Source organism: Etheostoma cragini, chromosome 8, assembly GCF_013103735.1.
Source record: "Etheostoma cragini isolate CJK2018 chromosome 8, CSU_Ecrag_1.0, whole genome shotgun sequence".
NCBI lineage: Eukaryota > Metazoa > Chordata > Actinopteri > Perciformes > Percidae > Etheostoma > Etheostoma cragini.
In genome coordinates this window covers 18202314-18227229 of record NC_048414.1, presented here as the reverse complement: position 1 = coordinate 18227229, position 24916 = coordinate 18202314, and the positions used below count along the sequence as shown (strand labels likewise).

At 40.9% G+C, this 24916-nt stretch overlaps 1 protein-coding gene and 1 long non-coding RNA gene across 5 annotated transcripts in view; one reads left to right on the top strand and one right to left on the bottom strand.

The window, feature by feature from the left end:
• The window catches only part of cdh13 (cadherin 13, H-cadherin (heart)), a 358407-nt gene that overhangs the window by 48413 nt on the left and 285078 nt on the right, over positions 1–24916 (bottom strand). For all 4 annotated transcript variants that reach the window (XM_034879249.1, XM_034879248.1, XM_034879250.1 and 1 more), the window contains 2 exons: positions 17894–18076; positions 17082–17335 (listed from right to left, as the gene is read on the bottom strand). In XM_034879249.1, coding sequence (XP_034735140.1) covers positions 17082–17335; positions 17894–18076 — 437 coding nt within the window. The remainder of the gene's footprint in view (positions 1–17081; positions 17336–17893; positions 18077–24916) is intronic.
• LOC117949197 lies at positions 5665–13099 on the top strand. Its single transcript, XR_004657645.1, has 3 exons — positions 5665–5678; positions 11814–11818; positions 12901–13099. It is a non-coding gene; the product is annotated as an uncharacterized LOC117949197 (long non-coding RNA).

The window sequence follows — 24916 nt, the reverse complement described above, 5'->3', positions numbered from 1 at the left end:
CCCCCCCCCCCCATAAATAAGTCTTTCAAGCAGCAATTACGACTCATATTTACATTTATAGTGGCAATGCCCTTTAGAGGCCAAAGTATTTTTGAAAGGAGCGAAGCAGGGAGCAGGGCGAGGGAGTAGAAGAGCGCCAAATGTGACTCAGCGTAAGGAGGAAAAAGTAAATAGACTGCAAGTTTGTTTTTCTTTACTTTACTGAACAAACATTGACATTCTACGTCACCTGCTGGTAATGAAATTGATGAAGGCACTGAACCAAACCTTTAAAGTTGTTAAAATACTCTTTGGAGTTGATGGGAACTGCACAGTAAATCATCCATGGGTTTATACACACAGTACATATATACATAAAATGGCTTGCATAAGTTTACACACCCATGCTAAAGTTGACTAAAAAGAGGAATAAAAAAAATCATCTTTTGGAAATTGATGTTAATGCCTTAATTCAGAAACAATTAGGAAAATCCAACCTTTAAGGTCCGCAATTTTACATTCTTCATCTACAAGAAAGTTCACAAAGAAAATTGGTGTCCTCAATGCTTGGATTTTTCCTATTCTTTTAATTAAGGCATTAAGATCAATTTCCAAAAGAAGACTTTTGATTCCTCTTTTTAGTCAACTTTAGCATGGGTGTGTAAACTTATGCAAGCCACTGTACATAGTCACTGGAACCATTACTCACCTAAGAACTGTGATTTGTGGAACCAGACCTTATCGATAGGGTAAAGAGTTACAGGAATATGAGTAATTTTTGGATCTTTATTTGACACAGCTACCCAGTCAAACATCCAGAACTACAGATCCGAGTCCAAATCCACCTATATCTCCCTTCAAGCTGAGCCTGTTTTGTTGCTGAGCACGTTTGGGTTACCGGGGGGTTGATGGATATTCAAGCCCACCCCTCCCTCTCCGAATGAGCATCATTAAGTTTCACAACACCGCCATAACAATCTAGGACGGCTGGTCAGGTCATGCATGTACTGAATTTGAAAGGTGGTATGTAGCATTCAAGCATCAGTCCTCCACCTCAGGCTCAGCTCTAGGGGGCTGAGAGATCATTTTGGGGCCCAAGGGAGATTTGTGTAACATAAAGATATATGCAAAGAATAAACTTGTGCTTATGCATCAGTATAACTGTTTTACTCTAAATCCCTAACACATTTATCTTGCTTTTGGGTAAGTCTTACATTGCCAGATCTATCTCCACAGTGCTGTGGAGCAAGGTCTGGCAACAGGAGCGTACACTCCTGCATACGAGGAAAAAAACATCATGGGTTGTTTAGATTTCTGTAAGCCAATCACAATCGTCTTGGGCGGCGCTAAGCTCTGGACGCAGCGAGTGTGGCTGTACAAAATTGTCTCCGGAAGGTGGAACATTAGCACCCACGTACAATATGAAATTAAATTAGTTTTTGCGCACAGTAACATGAGTTATTTAAATGGTTACACCTAATTTTCTCTTACCAGTGTATTGCTGTTGTATCTTGTCAATAACAAATCGTAACCCTAACCCAAAATAGAGCTTTACTCCTCGACACAGCGGGCCCAGGGTTCAACTCCAAACTGCGGCCCTTTGCTGCATGTCATCCCTCGTCTCTCTACCCTTTTTATTTCTTCAGCTGTCATGTAAATTAAAGACCTAAAAATGCCACAAAAATAATCTTTAAAAAATAAATAAAAGGTAATTAATGAATAAAGGTGGGGACAGTGGAGAGGCTGATAAAAATACCCAGCAGTGAGGAGGAGATAGTGATGCTTAACGCAAAAAAGATCAATGTCAAACAACCCCGGCACAACATTTGATTCCCGGGTGTTTCTAGCTGTGCTTTAAAGCATGATGATTTGAACGGTCAGACCCAAAGGGAAAAGCATCCGAAACAAATATAAAACTGGTTGCAAGTACGTGTGAATAAAGAGAGGAGAAGGTCACGTACATCTGCTCTGTCTGATCACTCGAGAAGCTGACCAAACTCTTTCATAAAATTGAATTCAATTCACGCAACACTTCTTTAATACTCTATTTTCTCTCACTTCCCCTTTCACAGGCACGCACGCACGCATGCACACACAAACACAGCTTAGCCTTGATATTTTAAGTGTCACTGTTAACCATTTTTAGATTTCTGCAGTGCCCTGCAACTTAAACAAATATACAATCTACACTTGAAAGGCAGTGACAGCATATAGGTATAGAAACCTATTATGCATTTCTCCATCTACCCCCTTCTCTCTCTCACCCACGCCCCCGCCCCCCGACTTTCTCTCTTGTATTGTCTTTCCTCCTCACTTTCCTTCAACTGTATCTTACTATCATTATCATTCTCTCTATCACTTTATTCTCTCTCTCCTCGCCAGCAAGATCTTCCTGTGATTGGGGTCTAACTTACTGAGAGAAAGAAGATGGCACTGAGCCAATGCTAATAGTGTGTTTGTATCTGAGAGCTGCTGAGTGTGTTGTGAGCACTAGATAAGGGAACATCAATCAAGAGACACGCAGTAAAAATATAGGGGTTGGACCAACTTGTGTTTGCCCGTAAGAACTGTACACTTCATCCAAATTCGCTCCTAGTAACGCAAGAGGAAAAGGATGAATGAGGGAGGGGTGCAGAGCAGGGAGAGCGATATAAGAATAGCAATGGAGATAAAATAGGTACACATGAGACTGGAACTGGGAATAAGTGTCCAATGAATTTGAATTCTCCCCACTTTCCTTAGCTGACCCCTCCCCGTCTCCTCTAGGCTCTATTTCTTCTCTGGGGGTGTCATCTGGGGTGCCAGTCAGAGTCCTTTAGTATTGCAAACCTGTACCCCCCTACATCCAAAACCTCAGGGCCTGTACCGATCTACCCAGAATTATCTCTTAATCTATTTTGTAACGCAATTCTACCCATTATATAAAACCGATGACCTGATCTGTCCTGTATTCAAATGGGCTTAAAGGAAAATTCCAGTCGATGTCAACACATAATAGGTTGTTTGAAAATTTTGAGGTCTGTCAGTAGCAAGAAAAAAAAAAACAATCGGTGCTGCCTACACAGAGTTATTCCCCTGCTAGAGTTAGCACCAAACAGGCTTAAATAGGGCAAGTTTTAAACTTGTTATTAGCCTCTAAAAATGTTCAAAATGTCATCACAGGTGCCTACCCATGAGCAGAGATTCCTTCCAAGGTAACACAGTGAATCGGACTTCAGTAGATGTGACAAAAAGGCTTAAAAGTTATGTTAATCCATACCTCCGGGTATTTCCTGTTTCTAGTGAAGTCCACACTAGTTGATTGTCAAACTCATGCAATCCAATATTCTAAAACGTATTTTTTCCACACAAAAAAATTGCAGTTGTTATGTCCTTAGTAATGACTATGTAGAAACAGGCTGTAACCTGACACCACAGTGGAGCCAGGAGAGCTGCAGTTCATGAGTTCAAGGGCAATTGCATTACATAATTAACTAAGCAACAGTGGGCTTTTGAACTTCTGACCTGCTGCAGCTGGACGCCTTTTAAAGGTCTAAAGGGTATGATAGCGATGCACAATGGCCCGAAGAAATAAAAACATGACAGAAATAAATAAACAAATACCCAGCAGTTTTATGTACAGATTACAGAGCCAAAAGTCTCTGGGTCAAATCTTGCACCGGGAGCAGCGCGAAGCCCATCGAGTGTCATAAAGTGTCTTTGCTAATTTAAGACCGTCCAGAGCCCATGTTCTTTAAATAGCAAATGCACCTGCGCCCATCTTTGCGCCCATGGGCGTGCTGGTCTTACAGGGAGGTGTGTTTAGGTGAATTCTTGGCGTATTGCTATCTTCAGGCAGTGGGAAGCGATCGCGCCATTGAGCAACAAATACCAGGTCTACAGTCAATAGAGGCGCATTTCATTATTACTATAACAGCGCATTAGTAAAATATGCCTAGGCAAGGAAGCGCAGCAGCACACAAAATGCAAAAGATTACAAATAAAAATATTACGGAGCAAATCTGCCATCGTAATAGCAACGTCACAAACGTACAATGTCATTGTAGTTAGTTACCTTTTACCAATATTTCTCTCAGGAGTTGGTGGAGACCACCAATGATGTATGGGACTTGAAATCCCCAATCAGCCAAAAACACAACTCCTAAGGAATGCTAATGTTAATTGGGCACACAAGCAAATCAATCAGTCTCTTTTAAATGTGTCTTCTTTTATCTGAGACAAAGAGAGACAGAGGGAGAATAAAGAAGCCATTGTGGTTGAAAAATAAGGGACTCCTTTAGGGTCGCCTACAAAGTCCTCGGTCAGCCGCCCTGGGCTGGATTGCAACTTTAAACTGAGCTGATCTGGCCAACCACAGCTCCAGGCCCTGTGGACGAATTACCCATGTCAAACCTGTTCATATTTCTGCTCTGTATCAGCACAGTGCAGCAGGTCTATACAGGGGAAACAAATGTGACAGCACTAAGAAAGGGGAAAGCAAACGCTGCCGCCTGTCGCATCAATCACCTGTCACAAAGATTCTATTGAAGTTTGTCTTAGTGTCTATGCTGGCAAGGAAAGTATCTGAACTTGGAAAAAAAGGAGCGAGTGTGTAATGATGTTTCAATTAAGGTATGTACAGTGCTGGATGCATGATTATAATACGCTGAGGGGCTTAATTGGCAATCATGGAACAATGTCACGGCATGTGTTCGCATGCTTAAGGCTCTTTACTTTCATTCCTCCTCTTTAACGCAACAGGTTTGTCAGGTGTAGGTGTTTATATGTGTGAATTCTAAGAGAGAAAGGTAAAAACAAAAAGTCAAAAAAAAACTGCGTGGAGAAGTGATTACAGGAATGATCCTGTCTGAATGTTACCAGCAACAGAAGCCACTTTCTTTGTCTTTAATCATATATTCTATATGTGCTTTGATTTCCCCTTGCATGTCTCCATGGTTGGCAGCACCAGAGAGGACAGTCTCTTTGCTCTGCTTGTCTTCTTGTTACCGTTACTGATCCACTGTCCTGTTCTAGCTTGATTCAGGCCCGGGCGTGAGCGTGACCAGATACAGACTCAGCCTACATTTCATTTACCTCTCACACAACCTCAAAAAAAAAAAAGCCTCAAAGCCTATTTTTCGCTCTTGTCAGCCCGTTGACTATTGTTCGCCGTGAGCCAGGTAAAGCCTAGAGGAGGCTCTCTGCCAATTCCACTCAACAACTGCTGGCAGTCCGCTGAGTACCCTGAACAAAGAGCCACTGTGTCGACTGAACAGCAAACAGCGGAACGAGCGCGGAGAGAAAGGGCGGGCTGGAAATCAACGATGAAAATGAAAAGTGTGCATTATCAATATTTGGCAGGAACAGAGAGGAGTATGCGAAGACACACCAGCTATCTGTAAGAGTGTAACTTCAGAAACACAGTGACACCAGTGCACTCTCTTCTCTGACTTGTACATCATCATAAATTAGCAAGCTTGGGTGACACAAGACAGGACAAAAAAGTTATTACTATAATACGATGCATAATAGCACCTCTTTGCATCCGTTGAAAACCATAACCTTGTAATTAAGAGGAAGAAAAGCAATTTGCTCCTGCTTCGCAGCACAGAAGCCCGCTCTCCCTGTTCCTCTTGGCATCTTTTAGGATTGTTTTAATTATTTCCTGGCACACTGACTGTATGACTTATGCCTCTCCTTGCCCCCCACTCTATGTCTCTGTCTCTCTCTCCCACACGCTTACTCACTCTTCCCTCTTGTACTATGCGTTTGGCAGGCCTTTATTCAGCTGCCAGAAATGAGAAACAAATCTAAACATCTGATTAGCCTGTAATCAGCTCCTTCACGTCCCAGAGGGAGAGATGAAAAAGAGGGAAGAAAATAGAGGAGACAGTATGACTTAGCCTGTTTTTAATATCACTCTGCAGATAAAATAAAAAACAGGCAATGCATATACTTAGCTGCACAGCCCTGTCCCAGGTTGGGTGGCATTTCCTTTTATTGGCAGTAAAGTAGAGGTTTGTAGAAAAGTGCAGTGTAATGTGGTAACTTTACACTGTAGGATTATGCCAGCTTGATTCATAATCAAGCAAGCCAGCGGTGCACGTATGGCACACAGAGACAACACATTTACATTCCTCCATTTCAGACACTTAGTTGAGAGAAAATTAAATAAAAAAAAACAAAAAAAACAATTGTCTTTCTGACAACTGCTTTGCCACTGCATACTATTGATTTCTTTTTTTGCCACCTGTGTATTGCAAACAATGACTTAACATCTGAAGCACGTTCTCCAGTATACACACTCCTCCTGTTTGTTTTAACGTTAGACCCAAACCATGGCGGAAATAAAAGCTGTTTGAACTTGTGGGGCAAAAACGGCAAAGACAATGTTCACAAAGCATTGATTTTAAAGTGTGGCCATCAACCACCAATATTTAGCTGTATTCCATGTCATTAATTACAGGAATGCAGAGTTCCGGACAGTTTACATGTGAGTCCTGATTCTCCATCATCCAGTAAGAGTTAAGCATCAGTCACCACAGCCAAAGACACTACAATGGGAAAATAATTTAACACTCAGGGTCTCAATGTCAATTGAAATCCTGCATCTGCATTTGTATTTCTTTTAAGAAATTATTAAGTTAATTCATATTTGAACAACTATGCTGATAACTTGAGCTACATACACTGTAGCAATGAAGCTATATCCAGAGAAGACACCTGGTAAATACTGTATTTATTCCAGTTAACCTATGATGACTTAGCATAAACAAAAATGTTTTCAATTGTATTAATGACCCAGTTACTGGGTCTGTGCTTTTGTGATCGTTTGAAGGGTTCATTTTGAATTGATCACTTGTTTGTGGCAAACGTCTGGCCAACCAAATGTGCTCTGCAGTTGTGTGAGTATGGCCACTTTGGACTTTGGGCTTAACTTTGGGGAATGAGGTAGCACATATTCAGCAGGAGTACTACTGATTTCCTCTTCACTTAACTCTCCGGTTTCATACCTATTACCTTGCGCTTTGTGTGCTTTGCAGCATCCAGAATATTTAACTGGCCCAGCATATCTGGCCGGACACATTTGCAGGGCAGTCTCAGCCAATCAAATCTTCTTTAACGACAATCTACTAGTATGATTAAAATCGTGTGATAGTCAGTGGGTGAAGCACTCTTCGCTGGCTCCTTCCAAACCTTCTGTTCTCCCCTTTCTGTCATCTTTATCTCATGTCCTGCACTCTCTCTCTCTCTCTCTCTCTCTCTCTCCTACTGTTGGTTATCCTCCGCAGACAGGGATAATTTCAGGCAGATCTGAAGGCGATCACACGGTCTGAACCCTCACAGGTCAGCCTTTGTAACATTCCATCCAGTCTGTCTGTCTCTCTGTAGATCTGTCTCACTCTCACTTTTATCATCTCTTCCCTTACCTTGGCTCCTCAAAGTTACCTGCCAGTTTTCATGCCTGACATTGCAGCTCCTCATCCCTCTTCCTTTAAGTCCCATCCCTTTTAACTCAAATATGACCAGAAGTGAAAGTAGACAGGTTAGCTGCTGAATAATGGATGACCCAACTGTTTGAGATTCACTCTATTTTCAAAAGCAAGGAGAAGAAAATAAGTTCAATGTGTTTTGGAGGAGATGGAGAAGTCCTAGTCGAGAGGAGTCCAAGTCTGAAGACTGAAGTGTGTTGGCTAAACTGGGACGTATATTGCATTGTCAGAAACACAGTGGGAATGTTTTTATTGTCAATGCGATGACCCATTTTTTTTCCTTCAGACTTTCTATCCACTGTTGTTCATAACAATCTGTTTTTAACTGTCTACAGCTTCTCCGTGTGATGAGGGAAAATATGTAATAATATCTGGTTTACTTCGACCTGCTGTCTGGTTTTAGTGGGGAAAAAGCAGCAAATATTTACTCTGATCTCTTGAGAAGACAAAAAAACAACAACTAACCACACACTCGATCCAAGAAGGCATATCGTTTTCTTTGTCACTCCAATGTTAGCATCAACTCAGATTACCCTCCCTGATTCTCTGGTGCACACGGTGTTCAAACCATGAGAGCAGTTACTTTCCGCTTCAAACACACGTCTCCTTTTCCCATCAAGCATCAATTACTTCAGTCACAATAATTATTCAACAACCGATGAGAGTCCTGTTATTGGAAATGAGACCTAATTAAATTAGACAAACTTTCTTAATGACACTTCTGATTATTTGCTCCCCTCTTCACAGCCAGAGCTGCAGAGCCAGAGCTGCATGAGGTCTCAATGTAAAAACAAGATTTGAGTCTCAGAATAAACTATCTTCCAGGTTTCAGGGTACTAGATTTGCACCCTGTGCTACATGTCTGTCCTCAATGTCAAGCGCCCACGCGTCAAGCAAAACACTTCTGTAGTCAGAGTGTTTACCAGAGATAAGCTTTTGACCAGCTTCTAAGAAAACTAAATTTAAAAAAATTAAAAATTAAAACTATTGTCTTTCTGACAACTGCTTTGCCGTGACATACTATGTGTATTGCAAACAATGACTTAACATCTGAAGCACGTTCTCTAGTATACACTCTCCTCCTGTTTGTTTTAACGTTAGACCCAAACCATGGCGGAAATAAAAGCAGTTTAGATAGACTAAAATACATACGCTGTATAACAAAGCTACCCCCCCTCTTCTGTCAAAATTAAGACATCGGTTGGTGGTGGTGGTCAAGGTGTAACAGGCTTTACTTATTTCCTTTAGCCTAACGGTAACTCTACTTTGTTCTTTTTTTGGCTGTGGGTCAGGAAACACGGCTTTAAAGTGCCCACATTCTGAAAAAAAAATTATAATAATTTGAGGATTTGGGGTGTTATTTCCAGATTAGGGTGAATTTGTGTTGTTTGTCATTGAGAATGAGGCATCTAACCACTAGAAACGCTAGCTTCTAGCTAGTAGTTGCTGTGAAGTACAAAGCTACTGCGCATGTGCAACTGCCAACAAAGATAGGACAGAAGTCTTGCTCTGTAGCTAAAACAAGTGAGAAAACAGAGACTTAACACACAGGGTGAAAAGAGGAGCTGCAGCATTGTGCAGTTAAAAAAACAAAAATAAGTTGTTTTTACAACTTAAACCATGTAAACCTATTCTGGTACAACCTCAAACTATAATTATGAACCTGAAAATGAGCATAAAATGGGCACTTTAAATTAGCACTCCCCAAACTGCCAAATGCAGGTGAAAATGAACTTTCAGCAGGTAAAATGGAAGCGTTACTAGCAATTTTGGCCGGTGAAGAATGAAACAAATTACACAATGTCCATTTTAATTGGCATGCTGCAGAACTGTTGTTAGATTAGACTGTTTTCCGCCAAGAAATTTGGGTGTTTTTTTTATGTCCGGCTTGGAAACATAATCTTCATCTGGCAACACTGCTCGTAGTACTAATCATTTCCCATGAACACTTATGTTTTGTCGTACAACCGTTGGCTACATGCTTAGTGTGCTGCATCGATTACGAGCTACGCTGAAACAAAAAAGATGAACTGAACGGTGTGAAACCAACCAGAGGAGCTGAACTTAAAGTTAGTCGTGAAAAAAAAAAAAATTGTGGCAAATCTGATTGGCTGGTAAATTCAATAATCTACAAGTTATGTTGGATGGTGATTAGAAAAGTTAATGTAAAGCCCTGGTTAGAAACCAGCAGTGGTTAAATATGGGGAAATAGTGTACTTTTTACTCCACTACATCTGACAGCTGCCGTTACCAGTTACTTTACCAATTAAGATTTCTGCACACAAAACACATGAAGTTTATAAAGTACAATGTTTTATAATAAATTAAACCACCCAATAATATACAAGCCTAAAAGTACAGCTGAAACACACAGATGATTGTACTCTTACTTTTCATTCTCTAGGTACATTTTCTTATGATGATACTTACATACTTTTACTCAAGGAACAATGTCAATGCAGGAATTGTACAGAGTGTTGACAGAGTATTTCCACACTGTGGTTTTAGTACTGACACTTAAGTAAAGGATCCTAACCCTTCTTCCAACAATGGAAACCAGGTAAATGAGAAGTTTCACAGCATAGTCTGTTCCTATATTCACTGCAGTATGCAGTACAAAGTATGTAGTACCTACTGCATACTGCAGTCATTGGTTGCACACACTATAAAACTGTTTAAAACAATTTATGCAGTATGCTAGAGCAGACTGGACTAAGGCTGCCACTAATGATTATTTTGATAGTCGATTAATCTGTTGATTATTTCCTCAATTAATCGATTAGTTGTTTGGTCGCTCAAATGTCAGAAAATGGTGAAAAATGTGGATCAGTGTTTCCCAAACGGCAAAGATGATGTCCTCAAATGTCTTATTTTGTCCACATCTCAAAGATTTTCAGTTTATTGTTGAATAAGCTAGACCATATTCACTTTTAACAAGCTGGAATCAAAGACCTTTTACTTTTGTCTTTAAAAAATCTACTTAAACCAACCAATCCATTATCAAAATAGTCAATTAGCAATTAATTTAAAAGATGACAACTAATCGATTGAAAAATCGTTGCAGTCAAACTCATACCACTTGAGCTATTGAGCTTTTTATTTTGTATTTGTTGATGACCATTCTTTGTTTACTTTATAGGATACTGCATGCTTTAGCTCCCCCACACTATACACAATTTATTATACCAGCTCATGGTGAAATGAAAGACAAACAAGATCATCAACGTCGGATACACTGCAATAAAACATAACATAAAATATTGCTCAACAACAATATTAGCACAAACTGCTTTTCCAGACAGCAACAAAACAGTGGAATTCTATCCCCACGCGTATTAGAGAGAGCTTTAGTTTTGGTTTAAAAAAGAGGCATGTGGTCATTAAGGTGTGATAATGTCTGTCCTACAGGTGTTCTTACTAGTGTTATGTGAAATTTTTATATTGCCATTATGTGCACTAGATGGACAACAGATGGAAATTAGTGTAATATATATATCTGGTGCAACACATTTATTGTACACTGTCCCCGTTTTCAATAGACCAACGAAAGAATGAAAATTATAAGCTTAGGTGCCTCCCTAGCATGTTTACCCCTTTAACGGTTTATTTATCTACCATACAAATGGAAACTCAATTTATTTGTAAGAAAAACAAACAATAATTATGAACTGAAATTTTAAATGTAATGGTTATAGGTGTTGTCTCATGCCCTTGCCTCTGCCTGCTGCTCTGTAGCCGGTGTGTGATTGACTGCCCGAAAATCTCCCCCTGCTGAGAGTGCCCCCCCTTCTGTGAGCAAGGTACAGAGCATCGTGAGGTTGCGTTCTTTGCAACAACAGTTGCAGTTAAATTTAACCGACAAAAGGTGACATGTCCTGTGGCGTCGACAGTTAAATGTAGGCACCAAAACGACTTGTTAAGATTAGAAGGGAGAGACTCCCGGGAGGCACTACCTGGCTGCCGCGCCAGATTGTGGATCTACAAACAAATTTAGTAAAGCCGCCCATATTTGAAATTTACACAGTTGATTTCTCGCCTAAGAAGATAAATTTAGTGATGAAATTATGAAACCATAGGAGGTGTGTTTTTAGATTTAGATATGCAAAAACCTTTTTAACACATGCAAAAACCTTTTTAACACATCAAAACGTGGTTTATCAGTTATTTCCTCGTCTTCCTTTTCCTGATCTAACTTATGTGGGTAAGGGCGCTTTCACACCTGCCTCATTAAGTTCGTTAGAATTGCACTAGAGTTGGTTTTCCCTTCTGGTGCAGTTTGTTTGGGCAGGTATGTCCACGCAAACATGCTCACTTGCGCACCAAAAGCAGACCAAACACGCAAACCGAGACCCGCTTGAAGAGGTAAGGTGGTTGTTTTCAATCCAACTCTGGAGCGGTTCGTTTGTGGTGAGAACCTTGCAAATGAAAACCATTTTTAGTGCAAAGCTACCAGGACCACAAAAATGTTACTAGAGTGCCACTGACAAATGTCAGAGGACTTGGAAAAAAAGGCTCTTTATATGCCGTTGCCTACACTGAAAATGAATGTGTCCCAATAGTCCTAAAACATCACATATATGATTATTGTGACAGAGACTAAGACTCCAGGTTAATAATATTCTGACTGAGAAACAAGATATTAATTCAGTTGTGATTCTGTGAGAATTCACTGATCCAGTTCCTCTTTTTTTAATCTTCCCCTTAACATTTAAAGATATCTACATGCATGTGTGTGTGCTCAAATATGGCTTCTGGAAAGAAAATAAAGGATTAAATATGAATTACTAAACAGACATTAATTAAGAAGTTCCCCATACTTTTAGAGTTACGCAGCACATTGGCCAGGAGTCATTCTTGATGCCTACTATCTCAAACATCTCTCTCAGATAAGCCCGAGGAGGATTGGTAATGTCTTGCTGCTTTTCTGACGCTTTTCTTCATTTTCAATCATGTTGCCGTCCATACTACAATGAGCTAACGTCAGCGCCATCAAGCCGCAATGATTTGAAAGGGGGTAAGCCTCTTCTTTCTAAGCGGAGAGCCTAATGTGCCATTTTAATGCTAATAAGCCATCACCCGCCGTTAGCATTCCATTGACTGCCATTGCTTTTTGCGCCACTTTGACAGTAACTTGACATCTGAATTGTATAAAGATTCTATTTGTCCATTGTTTATTTCTAAAGTAACACAACAATGTATAAAAGGTTCTTTTACATCACACATTATGGCTCTGTAGCAGGCCTTGTTGTAAAAATAGGCCAACCATTGTGTCATAACCACACGACTTACTGTCGTACAGTAGAGGAATCCCTGTATAGTACAGTGTAAGCTCACAGACAGTTTGTACTTACATAAACTGTTTAGGTTGAATTAGTAATGTTAACTAGCAGAAATTAGCCTGTGCCTATGTTATCTCCTAACATATACATATGCTCTCCATTTCTGCCAGATTTGGAATGATTGTGATTTGTCTTGGCACAGCTCCCAGAAGACTTACAACTTTCAGACAGGTTCCTCACGTCACATCTACGGCATCAGGCTCAGTTGGCGGCTGCGCTGTAACGCTTAGCTATCACCGGAAAAGTGCTTCTAATATCCTTCACTGGTCTCCGTCCAGAGCAACGGGGTCTGTTGGTCCATTTCTTTAACTGTCTATGACGATTTGCCGCAAATTAATGCAACAAACAAAAGGCTTAAATGAACTGACAACATAAGTTGTACGACTCACAGTTCTCAAAGACACAAACAATCTCAACTGATTATCCTCCGACGGGACAGAGTTAGGCTCGTTTTCTTTTTTCTCCATGTGGCGCAGGGGCCCGCTCGGCATGTGAGACGCATGTCCGCGCTCTTCTCCGACATGACGACCTCTGGTACCAAACTAAAGTAATGAGCCAATTTAGTAAAATGTAAGGAGTAGAAAGTACCGATATTTGTGTTAAAATGTAAGGAGTAAAAGTACAAAGTTGCCACGAAAAAAATTGTTAATAGATGCTACCTCCCATATTCTGTCCGCAAGTCTGAGCAAATCAAGTGTGCTGAGCAATCTGCAATGCGACAGGGTAGCAAACTGTAGCAGCGTGCAGTGTTTCTCTCACAGGAATAGACAGCAATCTAGCTCGCCGTCCGCCACTTGCATCTCTGAGGTCGAACCAGCCAATGCTAAAGTTGGAGACAGAAGGAGGCAGAGCAGTGTTGGTGAGCAGAGCAGACGCAGTAACGTCGCTCGTGAAACAATGTCTGATTATTTAAATGAAACGATGCAAGAAAATGCGCTAATTCTACACAGAACCTTCTACCTGTATTAACTGACTTGCTCCCACCTCATACACATCCGACCAAAAAGAGGAGTGAATGTTCTTTTGTGCTTTATAATGACACATGAATTTTTCCAGGTGCGAAATTAAACCAAACCAAGTTTACAAACTCATCAACTGCTTTGGATCATGATTTCAAAGCAAATGAACTATAGGTATGAAAAGGTTCTAAGAGCGGTAGGCGGGTGTGGGTGACGGCCAACCGTCCTCCACAGCTCTATATCACATCACCGTATTTACTGATCCGTATCCTTTATCAGATTTTAAGGATTTGATTTAAATCCCTCTTTAAACTATGACCATTCCATAAATTAAATTCCCCTTACGATTATGTAACATTACAGAAGAAGAAACATCCCATCTGAATAGACCCCTTGTATTGCAATGCATCTGTAAGTGTAAGTTTTTGTATGATTTCTTTTACAGATTAAACCAACTCAGCTAGTAAATTATTTTTATATATATGATGGACCAACAACATAGCATTGGCTAAAATACCACTTGCAGAATGAATTAAGCAGCATAGCAAATATTTTATTCCCCATCTCCCACTGGGATTTTAATCCTATCTGAATGTGGCCTGAGTCTGCTAGAAATGTCACACATGGCAGATTTGCACAGGTTTACAACCCAATGATGGCCATTCCAATTATTGTAAATCACAAGGGGCACCAGGTAACAATTAAATAGGGTTTGGCTTTTAAATGTAATGCAAAGGTTTCATAGATTGAGTTTCTCGAATTTAGCAGCTGGGTACTGTGTACCCTTTTTTCTCCCCATGCTGTTTCTTGTCAAGCAATTACCAGACTAGTATGTAAAATTTAAAGTTAACATGGGGAAGCCTGTTTATGTGGATTGTTGTGTGTTGTTAAAGAATTTGGTCCTCACAAACATACACATACAGTCCAACCACAATGTGTGTTTCCTGCCGACTCTGACCAGTGAGTCACACCAATTGTGTTCCGTGTCAAATGCATTTGACCTATGCACCCAGGGGGCAGACACAAACCCACACACACACACACACACACACACACACACACACACACTTATGCAGAGACAGACAGGGGAGAGGAAAGTAAAGAGATCTCCTCTTTATTTTGCCATTTCATTCTGTGCACGCTCTCTCTTATTTCCACCTATCCAACTGTCTGCCTTTCACAATGTCCTCAACCTGTGTGTAGGTCACAGTTATGACACTTCAAAGTTACTGTTACTGACAAAATGTCAGAGGATGAAATGACAACAAACACAGAGGCCATGAAATCAATACAGAAATATACGCGGAAGATGATAGGAGCAGCGCAGCAAGGATAAAGTTAGAAAGATGCAGACATATGACTTGGAAGATGAGTCAAAGATGCAAAGAAAGTGCAACAAACACAGAACCCGCCATGGCTATAGATGGATGAAAATATTTTGTGAAGGCTTTTAAGTTATCAATATAGATTAAAAATACAAATATCAAAATTGCCGGTGTGTCAGAAAAAACACATGGACATACACCAGGCTATTCAAGCTACGATGGGCATATAGAAATTAATTATTTCAGGCTGTTGTTCAATGACAACATAGAATTCAAACTTGAGTTCTGTATCAGTAGAATGTTTTTCATGTCAGAGTGCTATTAATGAGCATTGGATGAGGGTTAGGGTTCATGTGTCATGTCATGACACTGTCGTGTTTTTTTATGTTATGTAGATACCTTCAAGTAAAGCAAATGTATTTCTGTTCTTTGATTCTTGCACATTGCCAAACTTGCGTTGAGGCTCCAGAGGTCTGTATGCCATGAGATTGGGGGGTTAGCAAGGTACGTTAAGTCTAAAGCGATGTATCACGAAGATGGCTGTCTTTCTGGCTAGATCGACATGTAACCTATGCTGCATGCCTAACCTGGTCCAAACAAGTTTTTTTTACTGAGTTTGGCTTGAAATAGGTTACAAAACCCCTTTCCAATAATCAACTCCTTTGAAAACACTCCAAGCCACAGCTCTGGTGAGGTAGGTCTGGCTGGTAGATCACCTGGTAGAGCAGGCGCACATATGCAGAGGCTCAGTACTCAATGTAGCGGTGCAGGATTCAGGTCTGATCTGTGGCTATTTGCGGCATGTTTTCCCCCGCTCTCTCCCCCTTTCCTGTCTACAGCTGTCCTGTCTATTAAAGGCTTAAATGCCCAAAAGAATTATCTGGGAAAAAACTAATGTCTGAAGATTTAAAAAGTAAGCTTGTGGCCTAACAGAGCATGCTTCTTGATCTTCCCAGCAACCCAGAGCAAAACAAAGTATTCAAGTATTCAGCTAGCATCCTGGTACAAATGTGCAAAATATGTATTCAGAGACCAGTCTGTGCTCTCAGTCATCAGTCAGAAAAATTATCTAGTCATGACCTGATTGATCTCAGACACTTGCCAGAGCTTTATGGGCACAGGTCCTGCCTCCTGTACAACGTTCAGTTTAACATCTCCACCTTACATAACATTTGATACTAACATGGTGGTTATGTTTACAGCACATAAAGCAGCATCAATTATTGGAGCACTAAAGTCATGATCTGGTGAGGTTTATTTCCCTGCATTACCATTATTCCCATGTGTTTACTTAACATTAATTTTTTTACACGATATGTAACGCCAAGGGTGCAGAAAGAAAGCAATCTAAATTGAGGACAAATTAGGTCTGAAAGCCAATAAATGCAATGATGACTTTTCTCTCTTATAAAAAGAAGAACAGCATGCGCTATGGGGCTCCCTTGGCAGCAAGGGGAATCATTTTTATTGTAGCACATACTGTAGTGAAACTAATGGCCTTCCTCTTATGATCTAGTAATATTTGAAGAAAGGCTTTTTCTGTAACATAGTTATAGTTAATGAGCCCACTCTGTGACTTTTCAGTAGACTGGGGTGAATGGTTTGACTTGTCCCAGTAAATTGCAGATTGCCCATGCAGTATCTTTCATGTGTTTACACAACACAGACAGATCAAGCAGCCTGACATTGGCGATGGATGAGATATAAATATCAGAAAGCTCACGGACATGCGAGAACTGCTCTTAAATGAAAGAAAACTTGAAGTGCTCCCAATGACAAACAATACTTAATTTTGTTGCTCAACCAAACAGAGTGACACTAATTGAATATCAGAAATCTCATTACAGCAGAGGACATTCAATTGCATAACACTAACAAGCTCTCTCCCATTCTTTCTATCTTCTAATTTTCTTATACACAAGACAAGCACAGTTTTGCGACTTGATTTCAATCAGTCTCCTTTCGACTCGGGCCCTTTTCCACACGATTGTAGGCCAGGCTGCTTACCTGATGCTCTGTTTCTGTAATGTATCTGGATCTGTGGCATTGAGTGAGGCCACAAAGCTGCCCAAAGGAATGTTTTCCATCCTGGTGACTGTCAGGGGGTTGGGGAAGAAGACTGGGCCCTCGTTGATGTCCTGGACCATGACCTGGACAGTGGCAGTGGAGCTGGGGCCATAGCCAACATCTGGAACCAGAGGATCCTCGTTCTCCACTCTGATGAGTAGCGTGTGACCCACCGGGGCCTCGTAGTCCAGTGGCTGAAGGAAGACAATTATGGTAAATGCAAGGCAGAGGCTTCAACAGGGGGTCCGCTACCCCTAGAGGGGGGTCCTCAGAGTTACTGCGGGGGGGGGGGGCATCAAATTAACATGGATCCCACATATTATTAGCAAATATAAATCAGCCTATTTGTGAAAAATGACCCAGTGATGATAGGCTTACTGGCCCATAGGTAAGGTAGTCTCTAAGGTAACCATCCAAAGATAGAGTTACTGTAATCCTAAGGATTCACTGTGCCACATATATGTTTAACATTAAAACATGATTTAAAAATCATGCCAATAATTATTATTTTAATAGCTTACTATTCTATGCAAAATAATTTGTTTACAAAGGCTTGAGGCCATCCTATACATATGGTTGATGCAACTTGACGTCATACAATATATGTAGTAGGGGGGTCTCTGCTCCCTCTCCCTTTACGTTAAGGGGTTCTTGGCTTAAAAAAAACCATTGAAGACCCCTAATGTAAGGGTAGGGTAATGGTGTTACCAGCTGCAGTATGTGAATGCATCGGGAAGTCAGATACACTTTACCTTGACAACAGACAGCATTCCCTCGTTATTGTCTGGGTTGGTTTGGATCTCAAAGCTCAGTGTGGGATCTCCGTTAATTATAGAGTAGATCGCTCTCCACGCCCCCGTGTCTGGGTCGTCTCTGTCGTCTACTGTCAGGTTCACCACCACACCCGTTGAGCCCTCGTACACAGATGCCTCAAACTGTTAGAGGAGACAGATGATTCACCATTAGTGACGAACTGAGGATACTACAATCTGTTGACTTTTACAGAACAAATCAGGCTGGACTCAGACAGACAGAAAAGAGACAGAAAGGGTGGTATAGACAAAGAGTTTCAATTTTTTTGTAATTAGGCATACACCACACACACACACACACACACACACACACACACACACACACACACACACACACACACACACACACACACACACACACACACACACACACACACACACACACACACACACACACACACACACACACACACACACACACACACACACACACACACACACACACACCCGCTGCCATTACGGAACTACAACTAAAACTAACACACAACTTTGACGACATTGTTCTCAGCCCCTCCCTCTGTTGGCTGATTGGATTGGTTAAGATTTGACTGGAGAAAACCTGCGATGATACGGCCAACCCAGACGTAGCACTAAAGAAAAATGAAAATTGAGCGGAAGTACATAGGAGGGCGGAGCCAGGCTAACATGGGACAAGAACATGACACAAACCTCCGTCTCTTGGGTGAAAGTCCTGTGTTGTTTGACACATACACGACCTCACCTTGCCTCTTACAGTGGATTTTACTTGCTGCCGTTGTCTCTCTTAACACTACGCCATCTTACAGCGCCCTGGTCGAGCTACTGCTATCTCCGGTGCATTCTGTACAGACGCTATAGGAGGATTTCTGCGTTGCTATCCAACGCTGAGAGCCACAGACCGTCAGTATTTTATGAGTTGGTAATGAGAACAGATTGCATTTACATCTGCTTGGTAGGTCACAGTCTTTTCACTGCTTTGTGAAACAACATTATCATCCTTATCATTTCCGTAATTTTTCAATTGAAATTAAAAATTTTAGGGGGAAAACTGTAAAAAAGCATCCTAATCTATGGTCCTTGTGTTAGTCCTTTTCGTTATATTTCTGCACATGGATACAGTTTTATCGATTTTTACACTCAGAAGCTACAGTCAAAAAGAAGAGAAGAAATTAAACACAGAAGAAAGACCAAAATATAGAAGTTTGTATAGAAATGTAACAGCTAAGTCTTATATTATTCTCCTCAGTGCATCTCATTTGTCTTTCCGTGTCAATCACTCCCCCCCTCTCTGCTCATTGTTGGCAGCAGGCCTCAATCAGATTCCTATCGATGCATTCTGCCAGCAAGACTCTCACTAAAGACTACATCCTGAACAGGGGTAACCTTGCCGAAGCTCTCGGCAGGCAGAAGCAATTCTGTCAATGTATGTGTGTGTGTATGTATATGTGTGTGTGTGTGTGTGTGTGTGTGTGTGTGTGTGTGTGTGTGTGTGTGTGTGTGTGTGTGTGTGTGTGTGTGTCAGGACCATTACGGTGGCAGAGATTACAGTGTAATCTTTCAGGGACAGAACACTCTGTTTAAGGATAGCGCTGGTCCAGCTTAGATCCGTGCGTCTCTTGTCAGCCCACGGTATTGTTGTTTCACAGATTACCCTCTTACCGCCTTACACTGCCTTGCTCCATGCATTTATCTGAAGAGACACAAACATTGATTTTTTTCTGTTTCCTTTCTTTTCTCCCTTTTTATTCATCCAAACCCACATTGAACCTTTCACAGTCATTTAGAGCACAGAGGATAGAAACAAAATGTTCTTTACAGATGGAGGTTATGTTGGTGCCCACATGGGCGTTGATGACCCTTTTGTCCCACAAGCTTGCGGTAGGTTGGCACAAAAGCAGCATGTGAAAATTAGGAGGCAGTTGGATACCTAAAAAGCCCAGTGTTCATTTTAAAACAAGTGGGCCTTACTGGAATTTAAACAAAAATTGCCTTAGCTTTAGCAAAGAACCCTGAAGAAATGAAAGACATGTTCTATACCTACACGGCCCTACTGTACGTCCTCAAAGACACACTGTGATCAGGAACAAATGCACGTCATTGGCATTGCCACGCTCCTCTGGACTTCAAACAGCAGATAAGACTCAAATGCAACGTTCGCAAGCTCTCTCTCCTTCCCTCACAAACACACTCACACAAATACAGTACAGACAGACAGACAACAGGCGGTCAGACTGGGTTCAATCATGTGGGGCAGTCATGCGGTTGGAGGAAAAGCTGTATTATGTGTGATGTGGCCACTGGGCTCCTGCCCTGCCACTGATAACGGCCCAATTCCACCTGGAGCACAAAGCAACCAGTCACCTGAAAGACTAGGAGGAAATGACTAACTATGAGGTAGAGCTTCTAGCCTGAAATGACTTAAACACATTAAGAGAGAGAGGGGAGAGATTGTGAAATAGGAAAAAAAATGAGGTCTCTCTTCAAGTTTGCTTTTATCCCTGTGTGTGCATGTGTGCGTGTTTATGTGTGTGTGTTGGCTGTTTTCTATCTGAGACTCATAGCCCCAGACAGAAAGCCAATTAATAGTGGCTCTTGCTTGCTTCACTCTCAGAAAAGGATGACCACATCACCAGGGCGATGACAGCCAAGAGTCAACTAAAGTGTCTCTCTCTCACACACACACACACACACACACACACACACACACACACAATCATGCCGTGGACAGCCAGAAAGATAGATACACCTCAGACATTTAAGATTCCAATGAGAAAAAAACTGCAGTGTTGCATTGATTTTCTGTTTCACATCTCCTTTTATGCTTGACTTTTCCAATCTGTCCCATAAATCTTCAAGGTAATGCCATACTGCCAAAAGATAATTGAGTAAAAGTCATTTGAGGCACAACTGCTTAAGAAGAAAAGATAAATAAATGGATAATGTCAAGTTTCAGTTGACAGTTTCAGTGCTGTAATTGTTGTTTGGGCTATTAATACCTATGATTGTGATGGTGGCTTTTGTTTGCTTGTTATTTCAGTCTGTCATATGAGTGCAAGCGTGACCTCATTCCATTTTATGGGAACCTGCTGTAGGAACATGCTACAACTTGGTGTCCGGACACACTAAATGATCTGTTTGTTTTTTAGATGAATTTATTATAAAGGCATTTTTTTCCTTTAAGTATTTAGGTCGGCAAAATCCCGTACATTCCAGTTAACTGTTTTGTAAGCCATGCTGCAGTGGTTTAGAGATGTTGACTACTTTTTATTTCTTTACGACAGAGCCAAACATCTATTGTTGCATTAATTCCTGTGCAATAGAAACATTTGCTAGCACTTGAAACATGACCACAATAGTGATCGTTTACAGTCATTTTTTGTCCAATTGTTCATTATTGTTATGAGATACCTTAGTGCATTATTTGAAGTAACTGTAACCTGCATAATTACACACCGATGACTTAACATAGACACAGTGATGCAGTCCAGAGGCCTGTACTACAAAGCGAGATCAACATGCCCTGGATTTATTTTAGTTACCCGGCTTCACCAAACCTAACAACCTAACACAATATGGATTCATTCATGTAAAAAGGACAGCATGATTAAACACAAACATCTACCAGAGCTACACATTTTACATAGGAAGGGCAAACTATAATTCTACATAAATATGAAGACCACAGACACGGTTTTACAGGTAAAAAAGCAATACAGTCACTGCTTCCTAAAACAAAAGGAAAGCTGGCAAAAAATAGCCGGCGCTGTAAATGTGTAAATCACAACTCTTAAATCAATATCTCTTCCCCATCAGTCAGGCACAAGCTCTGCCCATAACTACACTTGTGTTTACCATAAACCTTCTTTGCTGTAGGCTTTTATTTGAGTTGCAACCCTGGCCGTGGTAAGCGATTGTGAGAGCAAATATTAAAAGTTAATTCAAACCAATGTGCTTATTGACAACACACCGCTCAAGAAGCCAACAAATAGCCTTTGAAGTCCCTCTGCTGAAAATCTATATCTTTCATAAAGATACCGATCGGGGAATGTTACCTCATTAACGCCAAATCTTGCTTGGTAGTTCAGGTCTCTGGTTTTATAGTAAGTTCTATTGGGATAGCTGTTTACAATTTAATAGCTAAATACAGAAATGCTATTCATATCAATTCATGCAGGAATTCATCTCATTTCATTTTAACATGTATGCCTCACATACTACATGAAATAGCAGTTTACTGTATATGTTGACTGTATCCAATGTTGTGTCGCTCATACTACAGAAGGATTTATTGCTTGTGTTTAGTGAATAATACAGAAGAAAAGGAAAAGTACATAGAGAATTTCAATCATGGTCTTAAAAACAAAACAAAAAAAACACAATTATTAGATATATAGATTATTTTTCTATATTGCTCAGCTCTACTCAAAACCTAAACTAGTAAACATCTGCAAACCAAAGAAAGACAGCTGGCTGATTTTTGAAAACACAAGATAACGCCACAAGGCCTTCATCTCAACCTTGTCAACAACATTGAATGTAACTCTGCTTCCAACAGATGGGGGTGCAAAGGAAGCCTGAGTCTCTGGCAAAGGGCCTGAGAAAGAGATGTGAAGCCTTGGAAGAGTATACACATCTGTCAGCTTTACTGAGTAACACTAAATGCTCTCAGCCTCATTAACACTACTACTGAAATTGCCTCCCATTTCTTATACAGGCTTTTAATTTGTCTCGCATTGCCAGCTGGCATTGTTTGCTTGTTACAAACCACTGACCAAGACCTTTTTTCTTCTAGTCTGAATGTGCAGAGGGATGGTCAAGGCTAAACAAAGACACAGGGGAATAAGACAGAAAGACAAATAGAATGACAAATATGAGCCAGGTTTAAGAGGGATACTGGCTGCTATAAACCATTACATTTATAAATCTGACTTTTCCATCTTGTCCTCCCTCCCATAGACCTACACAAATAAACACATGCATGCAATTACAGTCAAGTAAACACCCATATGCTCACTGTATTCTTACATATAGTACACAGCAACGCATGCGCATGTGCGCGCACACACACACACACACACACACACACACACACACACACACACACACACACACACATTGAGATGGCAGTTAGGGCTGCACTGACACAGACAGTTGAGCAGCTAATGGAAACTACTTTGTGACGCGTCCCAAAGATTTTCTCTAAAAGGGAACACATATAACAGTGGCCCATCACATTAAACCTCCAGAGACAATAGTATATTGCCTCCGAGTAGCATTTGCTCCATTACCACGTCACAGCAGGGAGGCACTGTAACAAAAGCAGTTGTTGTTCTTAGAAAGCAGTGTAAACTGTCTATAAGTGGATAAATCCTAACACACTATCTGGATAGTAAATGGCATACACCATGGTCTTTAAACTTTGCACGATGGAACCATGCATTGATTTAATATTTCTAGGCCCCTTTTGTAATAAACCCTAACCAAAAGTACTGAGGTAGACGTCACAGATATAAAAGTCTAATTCAGAGGAAATCCCCTGGCTTCAACAGGAGTCATGTACATTTCTGAGCAACCACTTGTCTTTCCTTTTCCTGCTTTAAAGCAGCTTAACTCTCAGCAGAACGAGGTGTAGACAAACCACAAATGAGTAAGAAGGCACCATTTCCATTGTCCCATGAATAAGACTAAAATGGAACCAAGTGCACATGTGGGATTGGAAGATTACCTCTCTGTCTAACCCCCCCACTTGCTTTATACCCTTCCCCCTAGCTTTAATCCTGCATACAGTAAGTGTGCCTGGAGAGTTAATGAGCTTACCTGTGTCTTTATTAAATGTTAACAGCTTTTGCTCAGTTTGCATCTAAAGATAGATTTTTTGATGAAGCTGACATTCAGCAAAGCAGCTTTTCTACCTTTGCGGACTATGACAGCCATCGTATTTGTCAATGCAGCTGAGTTTGACAACAATTCTTCAAGGAAAGCAGGTGCACAGTGTATTAAATTACCACATCCTTCAAAAACATCGACATCCATTTAGGTGTTACAGCTGATGCATTGCATCGGATTGCATTTGACCGTCCCTTTCCCAATGGTTGGACTGGAGAGGTCCGAATGCAGGAGTTTTCTTTCTTTCCAAAACCAACAGTCTGACAGTCCACACCTGCTTTCTGCTGCGTTTGCCCATGTGTTCCCAAGTCAAAGAAAGAGTTTCCGAAGTTCATTTCAACACTGCACATCTATCACCAAGTGGACTGCTAAACTGCTCACCAGAACTCCCTTGAAAGTGCTCTCCTTTTAAACTTTAAATGAATATGGTTGGTGTTCAACACACAGCAAGAAATGTGTACAGTAATAACCAACTGTGGACTGTGGTTTTTGCCTCTCTAATGTTTTCTTCTCTCCTCTCTTTCTCTTCAATTTGCCCGTCCAATTCTGCCAGCATTAGGTACTGTTGGCCAAGGGTAGACTTGTGCGCCCCCCATGATGTACTGTATAGTGTCCAAACCTCCCAATGGGACTCGCTACTGCAGGACCAAGGACCAGGAACGCACACAGTTGGGGGTCAATTTCTCAAGAGCATTTATTCAAGAAGACACAAACAGACGCCACAATTGTACTGTTGGAGAGGAGATGTTTAGTTGTGGGACTACGGTAAGTAGGCTGGCAAGGCTATTTCATTTACTTTAAACATAGAGGATTCATGGCAAAATCTTGAATAAATTATTAATCACAAAGAATCAGCTGTATTACAGAAAATAACCACTTCATCCAATGTTTAAAATGAAAAAAAATAGCCTTGTCAACTTACTGGAGTTCCACAACTAACATTAGAGGTTTGCTATCCGTCTTTGAGTTTGCCGTTTCAGGCGCAGCTATCCTGGTTGAGGATAGGAGGATTTTAGACGAGATGGATGAGTGAGGGAGGAGCCCTCACTCTCTACGTTACATTACGTTACACACTTTCACTGGCAGTCACATCATAGC